Below are 14,165 nucleotides of genomic sequence, written 5' to 3'. Positions count from 1 at the left end.
TTTAGAGAATTCCGCCATGGATCCCAGGGAGGCCGAATTCCAGTGAATTCGGCCCCCCGGAATCCGTGGCGGTACAGAGCAACCCGCCCCACCACCCCGCGAAAGCCCCGCAAAACAGAGCCTACCTGGCTGCGGGTCTGGCGGCGGTGGCTCCGGCGGCGGCAGCAGGTCCAGCGGCTCCAGCCACTGCCAGGCTGCGGCCACAAATGGCAGCTGCTACGCCGGCCGCCATTTGCATCCCTGGCAAGCCATGATAGGCTACGTAAGTATCTACATAAGAAAGATAGGCTACGTAAGAAAGTGGATATGCCGTTTCATGTCAAAACTGCATATTATTGCTATTGTGATACAAGTTTCATTGTGGTGTTTGTTCTGGTTTCAATTAGCTATCAAAGAAATGCCCTGCCCACAGAAAGCAACGGGGACAGAAAGAATTCCATTAGAATGTATTTATTCCTTTTTTGTGAGAACAATGGGAAAGTATTACGGCTTATTACGAGTGTGTAACACACTATCTTAATTTCTTGTAGCAATACCTTTATTGGAAGCCACGGGATGAGGATGATGATAGTGATAACAGATAGCCACAGTTGGCCCAATACTAGTTGAGAGAATCACCTATCAAACTTTTTTTGCAAGGGGGTGGGGGTGGGGAAATCCCACCTCTGATCCTCTGAGATGGGACTAAATCCTCCTCCTCACCTCTGTATAGATTCTCAGGACCCTGTACAGCAATTTCAGTTGAATAAGTTGGAGAAGGGTCATTTGGGGCTGGAACCAGTCCGTTGTTCCGTCATCATGCTTCATGCAGGAGTGCCCTAGTGCAGCCGTGACTGCTGCATCACAGCCCATTCCAGAGGGTCCGCTAACCCCGAGGAGCAGCTTTTCTGGGGTGTCAGTGGCTACAGCCGGGAGGGGATGCCCCGCTGAGTGAGGGCATTCTGCTCACAGGTCTTCAGATCCAAGTCAGTGACCAGCACCCATGGTAGAACCAGCCATGGGTCTCAGGGTGGTTTGTAAACCACCCCAGCCAGCCACTCTTGCCGAGTTTGGAAATTAAGACCATCCCGCCAGGCAAGGGTAATTATTTTATTTATTTATTTATTTATTTATTATTAAATTTATTAATCACCCATCTGGCTGGTCACCCAGCCACTCTGGGCGATGTACAACATACAATAAAAACAGTTTAAAACAATAAAATTCTACAATAAAAACATCTTCTAAAATACCCTAACCCACCCCAAATGCCTGCCTGAACAACCACGTTTTTAATGCACGACAGAAGCTCATTAAAGGGGGGTCATGACGGAGTTCCCTAAGGAGGGAGTTCCACAGAGTGGGGGCAGCTCACACTGGCATCATGTGTGGGATCGAAAATAAGCCCCCGTGGCTTTTTTCCCCTCCATGACCATGTGAACCTGCCCAGACTTTTTATCTGCAGGGCTGCGTTGCGAGTAGACTTGCTGGGGGGGGGGGGGGGTTAGATTTTGATTGCTCTTTCTGGAGCTGTTATTAATGGCTCAGTTCAGAAAGCTCAGAACAGCGTTCCAGGAAGTCAGACTGACAAAAGAAACGAAAGTTAAAACCGGGCTAGGCAGGAACAAGTCAACCACAGACCTGTGAACACAAGGAGACTGAAACCACAAACAAGCCTGAGCAGGAAGGTGGAACTGCAGGCATCTCAAAGAGGTGTTTAGGGTCAGTAATCCACTGGATGGGACGAACAAATAGAAGCTGCCCTTGGGTGTTGTTCCTTTGGCGGGGATCTGCCACCTGTGGAGACATTAGGGGGGAAAGAGGCGCCCTCCCCGCAGAAGTCTGCGGCCTAGCAGCGTGAGGCAGCCGAACGTCACGTTCCCAACGGGCAGGGCCTTTCCTCCCCTGCTGCTATATTAGCCCCAGCGGCTGTCCCTGGCACGCAAATCAACTGCATCTGGTCGTTCCAAGTTCTAGTATGATCAGGGAGGGATTGTAAAAGACGCCGTTTGGATCTCCCGGGACACTTCCTCATTATAAACCTGGCATCGTGTCTCCCCTTAGGGCTTTTAATGCTAAAAAGGCCTGAGTGCTTATCAGGTGCATCTTTGGGAACGATTCCTTGGCTGTAACATGGGACTAACGACGACCTACAGTTCAAGGTTACTGTTAGAATGAGACATGTGTCCTCCCAAACTCTGCATGTTTTAAAGACTCCAGGTACGACCTGTGCTTCTGTTGCCTTGCAGGAATCCTGAGTCCTCGTGCGTGTGCCTTTGGATTGCTGAGCAATCCTAGCCTGAGTGATATTTGATTTAGAGGGTTTCCCTCCCTGAGTCAGGTTTTTGGCTTGGACACCTTTGTATACATTATATTTTGATAACATTTGTAGCTTTCAATTGTATAAACACAAGATGCCTCCAGGACAATTTAGTAAAAGCAAACCTTGACCGGAGGCTTTTATTCCTGATAGGGTGCTTCATGCAGGAGTGCCCTAGTGCAGCCGTGACTGCTGCATCACAGCCCATTCCAGAGGGTCCCCAATCCCCGAGGAGCAGCTTTTCTGGGGTGTCAGTGGCTGCAGCCGGGAGGGGAAGCCCCGCTGAGTGAGGGCATTCTGCTCACAGGTCTTCAGATCCAAGTCAGTGACCAACATCCATGGTAGAACCGGCCATGGGTCTCGGGGTGGTTTGTAAACCACCCCAGCCAGCCACACTTCTGGGTTTGGCAGTATGACCATCCCACCTGGCAAGGGTAATTATGCTAGTTAGGCAGCTCACACTAGCATGTGCAGGATCGAAAATAAGCCACTGTGTCTTTTTCCCCCTCCGTGACCATATGATCCTGCCCAGAGACTTTTTATCCGCAGGGCTGGGTTACGAGTAGACTTGCTGGGGGGGTTAGATTTTGACTGCTCTTCCTGGAGTTGTTATTAATGATTCAGTTCAGAAAGCTCAGAACAGCGTTCCAGGAAGTCAGACTGACAAAAGAAACGAAAGTTAAAACTGGGCTAGGCAGGAACAAGTCAACCACGGACCTGTGAAGACGAAGAGACTCAAACCACAAACGAGCCTGAGCAGGAAGGTGTGGTGGTGGGTGGGATGATCTGGCTGGAGGGGGCGAGAGGAGCATCCACCTGTGTGCAAAACATGTAGACAAGGGGTGTCTACATTAGTACAAAACATCATGTTGGAACCAGCCCTTTATATGCCTTAGAAGGTGCTGGAGCTAAGTTAGTGGTTGAATTCATGGTGAAGTAATGATGACTCTCGCCTTAGGTCCTTCCACAAGCTTCTTTGGAAAATAAATGTAGATTAACTCCCCATGCAAAGATGTGACGGAGCAGATCCTTCAAGGCTCTCTTCCAGGTGTTTGTCTCGTAGAAATTACTGCACTTTGCGCATCTATTGCCCTCAGCCATAAATCCTTTAAGACCAGGAAATCGTCTCTTCTCCAATGAGTGTGATGCCTCAGCGAGTAGTATGGCTTGGGGGCCTCTTTCTCCATGTGTCTGTCCAAGCATGCGCCTGAACTAGGATAGTCATAGCTGTGGGAGAGGTCACCGGACTCCTCCAGCCCTCCCTGCAGCACCACATTTGGATCCCCTCACCCCCATGAGCAGAGTGCTCTGCTTAAAAACATCTAGGTCTCCTAGGACATCTCTAAGACAGACATTTTTCTCCCTTTCTTGCAATATTAGAATCCAATGGGGCATCCCATGAAGCTGGTTGGTGGAGGTTCGGGACAGATAAAAGGAAGGCCTCCACACAGCGCATGGACTATGAAATTGATGTCGTGATGGCTTCCAGCTTGGATGGCTTCAAAAGGGGGTTAGATAGATTCCTGGTGGAGATGCCTCTCAACAGCTACTAGTCCTGATGCCTCTATGCTGCCTCCGCTATCAGAAGCAGTTTGCCTATGCGCACCAGTTGCTGGGGAACATGGGCGGGAGGGTGCTGTTGCACTCAGGTCCTGCTTGTGGGTTTCCCGTGGGCAGCTGGTTGGCCACAGTGTGGACAGAATGCTGCGCTAGATGGACCTCTGGTCCGATCCAGCATGGCTCTTCTTATGTTCATATGCCATGATGCCCTGTTTTGGGACAATATATACAGAACCTGTGGCATAGGGATTTCTGTTTAAATCGCCATTGACAAATACATATTGTCACTTCAGGTCCCTTAAGGTGTCCGTTACTACCATGGACGCTTCTTCGCGACAAGAATTGCAATCCCCATTCTGTAGAATTTCTTGATGTACAGTATGGCTCTCCCAACCAAGAGCATTTTGAAGCATTGCTCTTTGAGGATGTGTTAAGAGTTTCCTAGGTCCCCCCGCTTACGATGATAAAGTCAAAGCCTGAACGCATGAGAGTTTCAGAGTTTTACACTGATGGAGAAGGACAGGCCCTTTCCCCAGAACATCCTTTTACCTCCATGAAAGCCAGGTTGATTTCTGTGCCAAGCAGTCCAACATGTGAGTGATAACAACCTTCAGGGTAGGCAAAATAACAAGGGTGCAATGCAATCCTATGAATGTTTAGACAGAGAAAAGTCCTGCAACGACCAGCATTTTTGTTTTCTGTCTAAACATGCATAGGATTGCACCCTAAACCAACGTCAGTTTCCAATTATTGACTACGTTTATTCAAGAACACAGCAGAGAGGAGTTCAGGAACAGTCAGTCGCTTTTGAAGTAAAATGAAGCACAGAAAACACTTGCTAGGACTTGACTTATCAGGAAGCCCAATCCATTACATCCTTTTTGAGGTGCAGTGACCAGAACTGTACATAGGGCTCCAAGTTAGGTTGCTTGGATAAATGAATTAGATTGCTGGCAGTTTTATTTGCGACTCCTTTCCCGACGACCTCCAACATGGAATTTGCCCTTTTCACAGCTGTCACACACTGGCTTGCATTTCCATTGAGCTGTCCACCACAACCCCAAGATCCCTTTCCTGGTCGGTCACAGCCAGCACAGTTCCCATCGGTGTACATGTGAAGTGAGGAATTTTTGCCCCAGTGTGCATCGCTTGGCACTAACGTACAGTGACCCGGTCGGTGTGTATAACAGAAATCTGGGTAGATGGGTTGGGGGAGTGGGTCTTTCCTGATTTAGCCCACCTGGGTATATGATACAGCACTAGCATTGGCTGCAGGGATGCTGCTATGATCTGCAAGGATTCTGTCTCCTTCCCCAGCAGACCAGCTGGGTCGAGTACTGGGTCTGAGTGTTTGGGGGGTCAGTACACCGGTATACCCCCCTGCCCATCGGTGTCCCTGGCTGAGGTGGTCTCGGGGCATGGTGTTGGAAGAACCAAGCTCACCTGTCCTGGAGGATTTCCGTCCCCACATTGGGGCCTATTCAGGAGTGCCTGGTCAGGTCTTCATGGGGCTGTCTCAGTATGTCACCACCCCAACACATCTAGCAGGACACACTCTAAGCACGAGGTTGGCGATCTGGAATTGGGGGGTGGGGTGGGGTCTCTGTAACCCTGTTGTCATGGCCAGACCATTTCCTGATGACGCTGGCACTGATGGAGGCTTTGCCCTCCTGCAGGGTGGCGGCCTGCTAAGCTGGTCCGCACCTAGAGATCTATGGAATACCATGATCTTGTGAATGCTCTGTGGGATTTTCTCTTTCCTTGAATCTATAGCTTCCAAAGTGAGCTGTGATGTTTTTCTGCTGCTGGTCAGTCTGCAGACGTTGCCCTGTAAACCCGTGCAGTCACCAACTGTCACTGCAACTCCAAGGTTCTGTATTGACGATATAGTTCCAGCTTTGCATAACCAGCACTTTCATCTGCCTTAGATTCTCGATAGGCCTGCAAACACAATTCTCTGTGGCAATGGTATGATTCTGTTTTCAGCATCTCAAGTTGGCATGAGATGACTGAGAAGGTTCAGTGCTATCAGAAAACGACGGAGGGAGCAGTTCTATGTCCCCTAGACATTGTCTTTGGGGGGAGGGAGCAACACCCCCTCGCACACGTGCGCACAAAGCAGAACACAGCACTAAAGGGGAAATACATGGGAAGAAATGGCGATTTCAATGGCAAGCACAGAAAATGCTTGGTTTTCCCCATTCTCAGATAACACGGAAAGGGGAGGGGGGAGTTGTGAGATAGCAGCAGGAGAGCAGCGGTGTTGTTCAAAGCTCCCACAAAAAAAACAGTGATTAAAGGAGAACGATCCTGCTAAAAACACAAGATGGGAAGAGAGCCCATATTGCTGTCTTGGAATAATGTTAATTTTCAGTGCAGAAATCTGGGGTTTGCAAATATCATCCCACTTGAAAGGTTCTGCATTTGATTTTAGGGGCACTAACACACAGAGTGGCGTGTTGAGGCCATCTCTGGCCCTATACATGTTAGGGTTACTAATTCCTGGTGTGGAATGAATCAGATCGGTGTAGAACGGTGCCCGACGATTTGCCCCGAGGAGACGAAGGCCCTGGCCCTGGGCAGTTTCTGGTTTCAGAAACGTTCAACTATCCGATTGCAATGTGCATGGTCAGTGCAGGCAGTTCACTTGTACATAGAATCATAGAATAGTAGGGTTGGAAGGGGCCTACAAGGCCATCGAGTCCAACCCCTGCTCAATGCAGGAATCCAAGTCAGAGCATCCCTGACAAATGGCTGTCCAGCCTCGTCTTGAAGGCCTCCAGTGTGGGAGAGCCCACCGCCTCCCCAGGTAATTGGTTCCATTGTCGTATTGCTCTTACAGTCAGGAAGTTTTTCCTGATGTTCAGCCGGAATCTGGCTTCCTGTAACTTGAGCCCATTATTCCGTGTCCTGCACTCTGGGATGATCAAGAAGAGATCCTGGCCTTCTTCTCTGTGACAACCTTTCAAGTACTTGAAGAGCGCTATCCTATCTCCCCTCAGTCTTCTCTTCTCAAGGCTAAACATGCCCAGTTCTTTCAGTCTCTCTTCATAGGGCTTTGTTTCCAGTCCCCTGATCATCTTTGTTGCCAAGATGGCAACATGGCACCAGAGACATTTTCAAACACGGGTGCTAGTCGCAGGAGCACAAGTGGACATGGCTGCCCTCCCCTCGAGTGTCGCGCCTTGCAAAATCAACATCAGTCTGAGACATACTTGTCATTTCCCATGGAAATGGAATACCAGAAGATTCGACCCAAGACTTTTTTGGATGAATGGAATCAGTGGCTCAACTGGGAAGACTTTTGGTCACACACATATACACAGACGGAAACCTGCTCACTGCTGCGCCGCCCTCAGCCCCCGGCCACAGGCAGGGCTGGACCGAGTTTCCCTCCAGCTCTGCAGCCAGAGGTGGAGCTGAGCGTTCCCTCCGGCAGTGGAGGGGGTCAGGACCTGCTGACCAGTGCGCCATGTGCTGAGTGCATGACTGCAGCCTGTCAGTGAAGAACCTTCCGGATCAACTCCAGGCTGATCACTGGACCCCTTGGGCAGGAAGGGGCCTAGGGCCTGGTCCAGATCGGAACTAGACTGCGTGGGGAGGAGGGGCTCCCTCCCTGGCTGCCGGTTGTCCCACTGCATGCAGCACATTAGGAGGCAAAGAGCAGGCCGAGGTGGGCAGTTCTTGGCTAGGAATCAGTGTAGGGTGGAAAGGGTTAAGCCCTCCTCTGCACATGGTGCACTTCTGATCTGGATCAGGACCCTACACAGCTCAAGGCAATGCAGCTCTCCCTCGATGGTGAGTTAGAATTCCCCCCAGGCACTTTGCATTGCTCATAACTGAGTCAGAGTTTTGGCTCCTCCCAGACATGTTGCAGGAGTCATTTGGAACTTTCCCCCCTTCATATGAAAAGCTGAGAATCTGGTTGGGACAGAAATCACTTGTGTGGCCCAGCGTCTAACTGGGTCCACGCCGTGAATGAAAGGAATGAACCAGACATGCAGAATTAAATGGACTTTTAATTGGCCACGGCTTTACTGATTTTGCCTGAATGGGATTGGTGCAGAGGCATAGGGCATGGATCCTCTCACGGGACAGCCCGCCTGCCGTCCAGTCCCCCTTCCTGGCCCACCTGCCAGGAGCACTGGTCGGGGGTGACAGAATCAGGGCCCACCACGTGAACCCCTTTCCTGCCACCCTGGATGTAACGGGCTCACAGCCACCGAGCTGGCCTGGTCACTGAGGTTCATCACATGGGGGCAGAGATCGCATCAGTCCCTGTGCTTCCCCCATCCGGTTCCATTGCAGGATTGCATCCTGCCAGTTGCAGAGCGGAAGGGAAACATGTTCCAGCCAGGGGGGTGAGGGCAGTGCTGCATTGTGCAGGTCTGTGTATACGGCTGGTCCCATCTTGTCATGTTCTGTTTGTTACCTTTTAAGGGCAGGGGGGAGCTGCTCGGCTTTTCTGTTTGGGGCATAGCGAAAGTTCCTCCCTGGTTCAGCTCGCCTGCTGCGGGGCTTGGCGTCCTCTTCTGGGACTTTCCAAGAACCATGTCACTTTAAGAAAGACAGGGAAACATCTCTGTTAAACTTGGATTCCTGCATTGAGCAGGGGGTTGGACTTGATGGCCTTGTAGGCCCCTTCCAACCCAACTATTCTATGATTGTATGAAACACCCCTTCCCTGTCACAACTTTCTACATTTTCCTCCAAGAAGCCGCGCCCTTTCCACCACACTACTTCTCCAGGACTCGCGATGTACTTTTTACGAGCCGCGCTGCTGCCGCCACCCAGACACCACGAGTGGCGGCGGGAGGGCTCACGCTGCCCCTCAAATAAGCTGTGGCCCAACAACCGAAAATAACCGCTCACCGCTGTCCACATGCAGTGGTTTCTTCACGCTGTGGGAGAATTTCATGGGGAGGTCATGGCACTCCTGTTCTGCAGGCTGGAAAAATACCAGGTTTTTTTTGCATTTGGGGATAGCACGGGATAAGCGGGGGAAATGTTGGGAAAATCACTGGGGGATGACTACGTCATGTAATGGACCCACAAACATCTGTGAGTGGCCCATCACTAATGTGTGATAAATTGCAGGTGTGGAGATGCCCTTAATGCCACATCCCCAGGATCCCTTAAGGGGATCCCTGCTGAGGGGGAGCAGGGAGCCCAAACCTGCTCCCCCCCCAAACTGATCCAGCCCAATGCCCACCACGCCCACGCAGTTGTGACGTAAAGCACACTGGAATTCCACAACTCTGCATGGTCTCCTAACTGCCCAGCTCAACTTATTTACAAGGAGGATAGTCTTGCAATGAGGAACGGGACCCCCCCCCTTTGCCAACTGGACAGCAGGCAAAATTCCTGCCCAGCCCTGATAACCAGGACTGTCATCTGTCCACTGCAAGGTCTGCTGCTCCCAGGTGTGAGTGGGTGGGGAAGTCGGCTGCAGCAATGGCCATGCTGCGGCGCAGGCCTCACTGCAGGAGGCCCCTTTCCCCCAACTGTGGCAGGTCTCATGCGGGTCCGCCCTTTTCTGGCCCCCACCCAGCTGAACCAGTCAGGGCTCTGATTGTCTTGGCAGGGGCGGAGGGTGGGGGGGGGGACATCCTGCTGCTGCTGCTGCTGTTATTGTTTTATGCAAAGCTTCCTCTCGAGTAGCATCCTGCCAGTTGCTTTGGTGCTGATTTTGGGTTCGCAGAGAAGAGCTCCGCCAGATCCTCAGGTAAGAGCCTCTTCTGCTGCTGGTCTCTAGTGTTTGGAATTCTGCTTTCCTCCAGTGCTGCCAGATGGCTCTCCCTGGTGAGCGCAGCAGTTTTGCACACGGCTGGCGCCCTCATCCAGTATACCGCGCACTGCAAACTTGCTGTTTCCCTGTGGTAGCACCTGACAAGAAGCAGAGTCTCCGGCTCAAATCCCCACTTAGCCATGAAACTTCTGTGGGTACCACAAACAAATTGTGAGCTGTTGATGTGAGAATTGATGTTGTCTCTGGGCAATTGATATGCAGTTCTTCAGGGCAGTGGATCTCACACCATGGTTCTGGAAAATTTTGATGGGTCCATTTGCACCCGTTCAACAGCTGGAAAGTCTATTGTTATGCAAACTGTTGCTTCTGAATACTTGCACCTGCACAGATGTTAAAAGTCTCTGCTTTCCTGACAGAGGTGCTGTCAGGCTGGAAACTGAGCCGATAGAACCCCAGAGCAGTTCTGATTCTGAGGAGGATCAGCAATCCGTGGGAGAGGAGCCAGCTCATCCCTCACAGGCACAGCAGCTGGCAGAGATTCCTCCTGCTGGCATTCCTGAGATAGATAGTGACCCTGGCAGTGAGAGAGCGCGGGAACGGGGCTTGCTGGATGCTCGACGCCGACGCAGGGAGCAGCGAGCAATGGAGGGTGCGGAAAGGAGGCGTAGCGCCCCTTTGGTGTGCAAACAACGGCCGCCTCCCGTGGACCCAAGGGAAAGAGGGAGGATCTCTCCCTAGCCCATAAGTTCAGGGTCTTCAAGTGATTCTCCTTCAAATGGGGATCAACTGCCTACCAGGAGCATAGGCCACTCTGCTGTTCCTTGCTTAGTCGCTGGTGATTAGCATCTGAAAGAGTCATTAAGTTCTAAAAGGATTAAAGCCTTGAAAAGAATCCTTTCATCTGTGTCTTGAGTTGGCTATTGGAGTGTACCGAAAGAGGCTGCTAGGGCGCTCCTGACAGGTGCCATCTTTTTCAATCAGGATCTTATTTCTTTTAATTGTCCACGTTTCCTTAAAGGTGACCAGGACTTGTGTTGAAACTTTTTCAGATTGTCAGAAGTAGTTGGTAGATTTTGGAGTTCCGTAAAAGGAATCACAGTATTTCAGTAACACAGTCCAAAAGTTCTTTGAGTTGGTGTCAATGCCATGAAATTCTGGATGTTCTCATCCCTGTTGTTATAATATTTTTGTTGCCTTCCTTGTTCAGTGTAACACAAGAATAGTCCACGAGAATCAGTCACATCTTTTCAAGTCTTCTTGCAACTGGCATGTGTGGGTCACTGTCAATGCCAGGGCGGGTCTGGCAGATGCTTGGTTCCTACATAGCGGTACTACACAGAAGTATAACAAATTGCATCGAATAATAACAAACAACTCTGCCCATCTCTGCCCCCTCCCCCAACACCCTTTGTCTGCACCACGAAAATAATAAACCAAAATAGCCCTATATTCAAAAGAACAAAATGCAATTATGGTAGAAAAAGAAACATTGTTACACACATGCCCTACATGAAATCTTATCAGTCAGGTCAAATGATGTACCATATAAGCTGTAAATGATATGGTTATGAAGTGTGCAATATATTTTGTGTTTTTTATTTCGTGTATAAAATCCCAAATGTTTCTAAGTTGGTGAAGAATAAAGGCAAGTAGGGAAAGCTGTAATGGTGTGTATACTTGATAAGATATGCAGGGCTGAATAGCAAATTTTTGCTTCTTCCTTCATCCATGCACATAGAATCATAGAATAGCAGGGTTGGAAGGGGCCTACAAAGCCATCGAGTCCAACCCCCTGCTCAGTGCAGGAATCCAGGTCAGAGCATCCCTGACGGATGGCTGCCAGTCTCGTCTTGAACGCCTCCAGTGTGGGGGAGCCCACCACCTCCCTAGGGAATTGATTCCATTGTCATATTGCTCTAACAGTCAGGAAGTTTTTCCTGATGTTCAGCCGGAATCTGGCTTCCTGTCACTTGAGCCCATGATTCCATGTCCTGCATTCTGGGCTGATGGAGAAGAGATCCTGGCCTTCCTCTCTGGGACAACCTTTCAAGTACTTGAAGAGCGCGATCATCTCTCCCCTCAGTCTTCTCTGCTCAAGGCTAAACAGGCCCAGTTCTTTCAGTCTCTCCTCATAGGGCTTTGTTTCCAGTCCCCTGATCATCTTTGTTGCCCTCCTCTGAACCCTCTCCAGCTTGTCTGCATCCTTCTTAAAGTGCGGTGCCCAGAACTGGACACAGGTCTCCAGATGAGGCCTAACCAGTGCTGAGTAGAGGGGAACTAGTACTTCCCGGGATTTGGAAGCTATGCTTCTATGAATGCAGCCCATATATTTGTCGATTATGAAAACTCAAAATAACCATTAAAAAAAATAATTGACCCAACATGTTGGTATTAAGGTATTGCTAGAAATATGTCTCTTTAGTAGGATCCTTAAAAAAACCCCTTTCATTAATATCAGTCATTTTAGTAAACAGCATACATGCAAAGAAGTTTAGTGAACGTTCTTAATGAGCTCAAAATAAAACGTTCCGATAAAACAATAAAAACAACAGGAAAAATGCTTCTTTTTCATTTGAAAAGAAAATATAAAAATAAAACAATGTTATGGTCTTATTAACATAACATACGAGACTCATATTACAAAACATAGCCAGACACACAAAACATGACACTCAGAATGTAGGTGGCTTATTTTGTTGGTCATGACTTTTCTGGACTGAACTCGTTTCATTAATCCTGAAACAGAAAAGAATGCACTCTAACCTTCCTTGACAGGGTTTACAAGTTAGCAAAGTACATCTTCACAGAAACCACAAGTTACACATCAGATAAGCTGTCTAAAGAGACGACTGTGGCTACTATTTATGCCATTGTTTCTTTAAAAAAGCAACAACCACCCAATATTTGGAAGGGGAAAGTAGGACGTGGTACTACCAGAGTCAAACACATTTAATGCCCAAGTTTTTCTTTCCTGACTTCCTACTGTCTGTCAAGATGAAACAGAGGATTTACCTCGTAACGGTCTTTGCTTTTTGTGCTTACAAAAATGAAACTCAGCTTTACAGAGCCATTAAACCCGAACAAACACATGAAATCCTTTCATAAAAATGGTTTTTCTAGTGATATATTTTCTAGTGTTTTTGATATTTGTTGTTGTTTTGTATGCTATCTGTTTTATGCTTCACGTGAATGGCTTTTATTCTTTATATAATGTACTTTAATAGTTTTTAATTTTTGTGAACTGCACAGAGAGCTTCAGCTATGGGGCAATATAGAAATATAATAAATGAAAATGAAATGAAATTATATCAATTCTAACATTATTTTAAAACATCAAAGTAGTTTTTTAAAATTGAAGACCAGTTTCTTTTTGTCTGTGCTCAGAGGCACTGTTTTGCTTACTTCTTCCCCCCCATCCCCCCTCCCTTCTCTGTTCAACTGCATCTCAGAAAAGAGGAAGAACAATCTGAAACAGGAAATTTCTCCTCAGATTAGTAACTCTTTTCTTTTGCCCAAGACAGAAATAATGCAATTAAATAAAATTCTTTTTGTGACAACATATTAAACCAAAGCTTCGCAGGTAAGCAAGTCCTTGTTTACTAACCCATCTCCCTTACTTCAGTGCTTATTTATCAAACTCTCCTGTTACCTTTTTGACTCCATTTCAATCATCCCCTCCTTGCATCTCAGACAATCACACCTACTGACTTTCCTTCAGGAGATGGGATTTTTACCAGTCTACCGATGCTCGCAAAGATTACTGCAGATGCTGACTGCAGCCAGGGAATCAGAAGACGTTGACTTCTTGGGAGGAGAGCAATGACAAATCTTGATAAACTAGTGAAGAGCAGAGACATCACACTGACAACAAAGGTCCGCATAGTTCAAGCAATGGTCTTCCCTGTAGTAACCTATGGCTGCGAGAGCTGGACCATAAGGAAGGCTGAGCGAAGGAAGATGGATGCTTTTGAACTGTGATGCTGGAGGAAAATTCTGAGAGTGCCTTGGACTGCAAGAAGATCAAACCAGTCCATACTCCAGGAAATAAAGCCAGACTGCTCACTTGAGGGAATGATATTAAAGGCAAAACTGAAGTACTTTGGCCACGTAATGAGAAGACAGGATACCCTGGAGAAGATGCTGATGCTAGGGAAAGTGGAAGGCAAAATAAGAGGGGCTGACCAAGGGCAAGGTGGATGGATGATATTCTGGAGGTGACGGGCTCGACCTTGGGGGAGCTGGGGGTGGTGACGGCCGACAGGAAGCTCTGGCATGGGCTGGTCCATGAAGTCACGAAGAGTCGGAAGCGACTGAACGAATAAACAACAATAAACAAACCGATGCACGACATATTTATGTATCATAATTTGATGAACAGCTGGCACCATTCCATGCAACACATACACACAGTAAACAATAACTTCCCTAGAATTCCTTTACTTTTAACAAATACTTGAGACATTTTTCTGCCTTTCTCATAATATTAGAACCTGGGGTCATCCCAAGAAGCTGACTGGTGGAAGATTCAGGACAGATGAAGGGAATCACTTCTTCACA

General features: G+C 48.5%; 1 protein-coding gene across 2 annotated transcripts in view; it reads left to right on the top strand.

Annotated features, from left to right (window-relative positions):
- Positions 1-2,112: 2,112 nt before the first annotated feature.
- LOC146360387 (nuclear GTPase SLIP-GC-like) overlaps positions 2,113-14,165 on the top strand; it is a 104,497-nt gene continuing 92,444 nt past the window's right edge. The window contains exon 1 of one of the 2 annotated variants that reach the window (XM_084830478.1): positions 2,113-2,199. Coding sequence is in view for 1 of the 2 variants with exons in the window: in XM_084830400.1 (XP_084686526.1) it covers positions 9,498-9,584 (87 nt within the window). In the remaining variant the exon portion in view is untranslated. Of the gene's footprint in view, positions 2,200-9,421; positions 9,585-14,165 lie in introns of those variants that run through there. The other variant, XM_084830400.1, reaches the window with a different exon arrangement.

Source organism: Heloderma suspectum, chromosome 1 (genome assembly GCF_057233095.1).
Source record: "Heloderma suspectum isolate Gila_16-S chromosome 1, 16-S_ref, whole genome shotgun sequence".
In the NCBI taxonomy this organism is placed as follows: domain Eukaryota; kingdom Metazoa; phylum Chordata; class Lepidosauria; order Squamata; family Helodermatidae; genus Heloderma; species Heloderma suspectum.
Note: the sequence above shows the minus strand (reverse complement) of the source record. Positions and strands in the feature narration are given on the sequence as shown.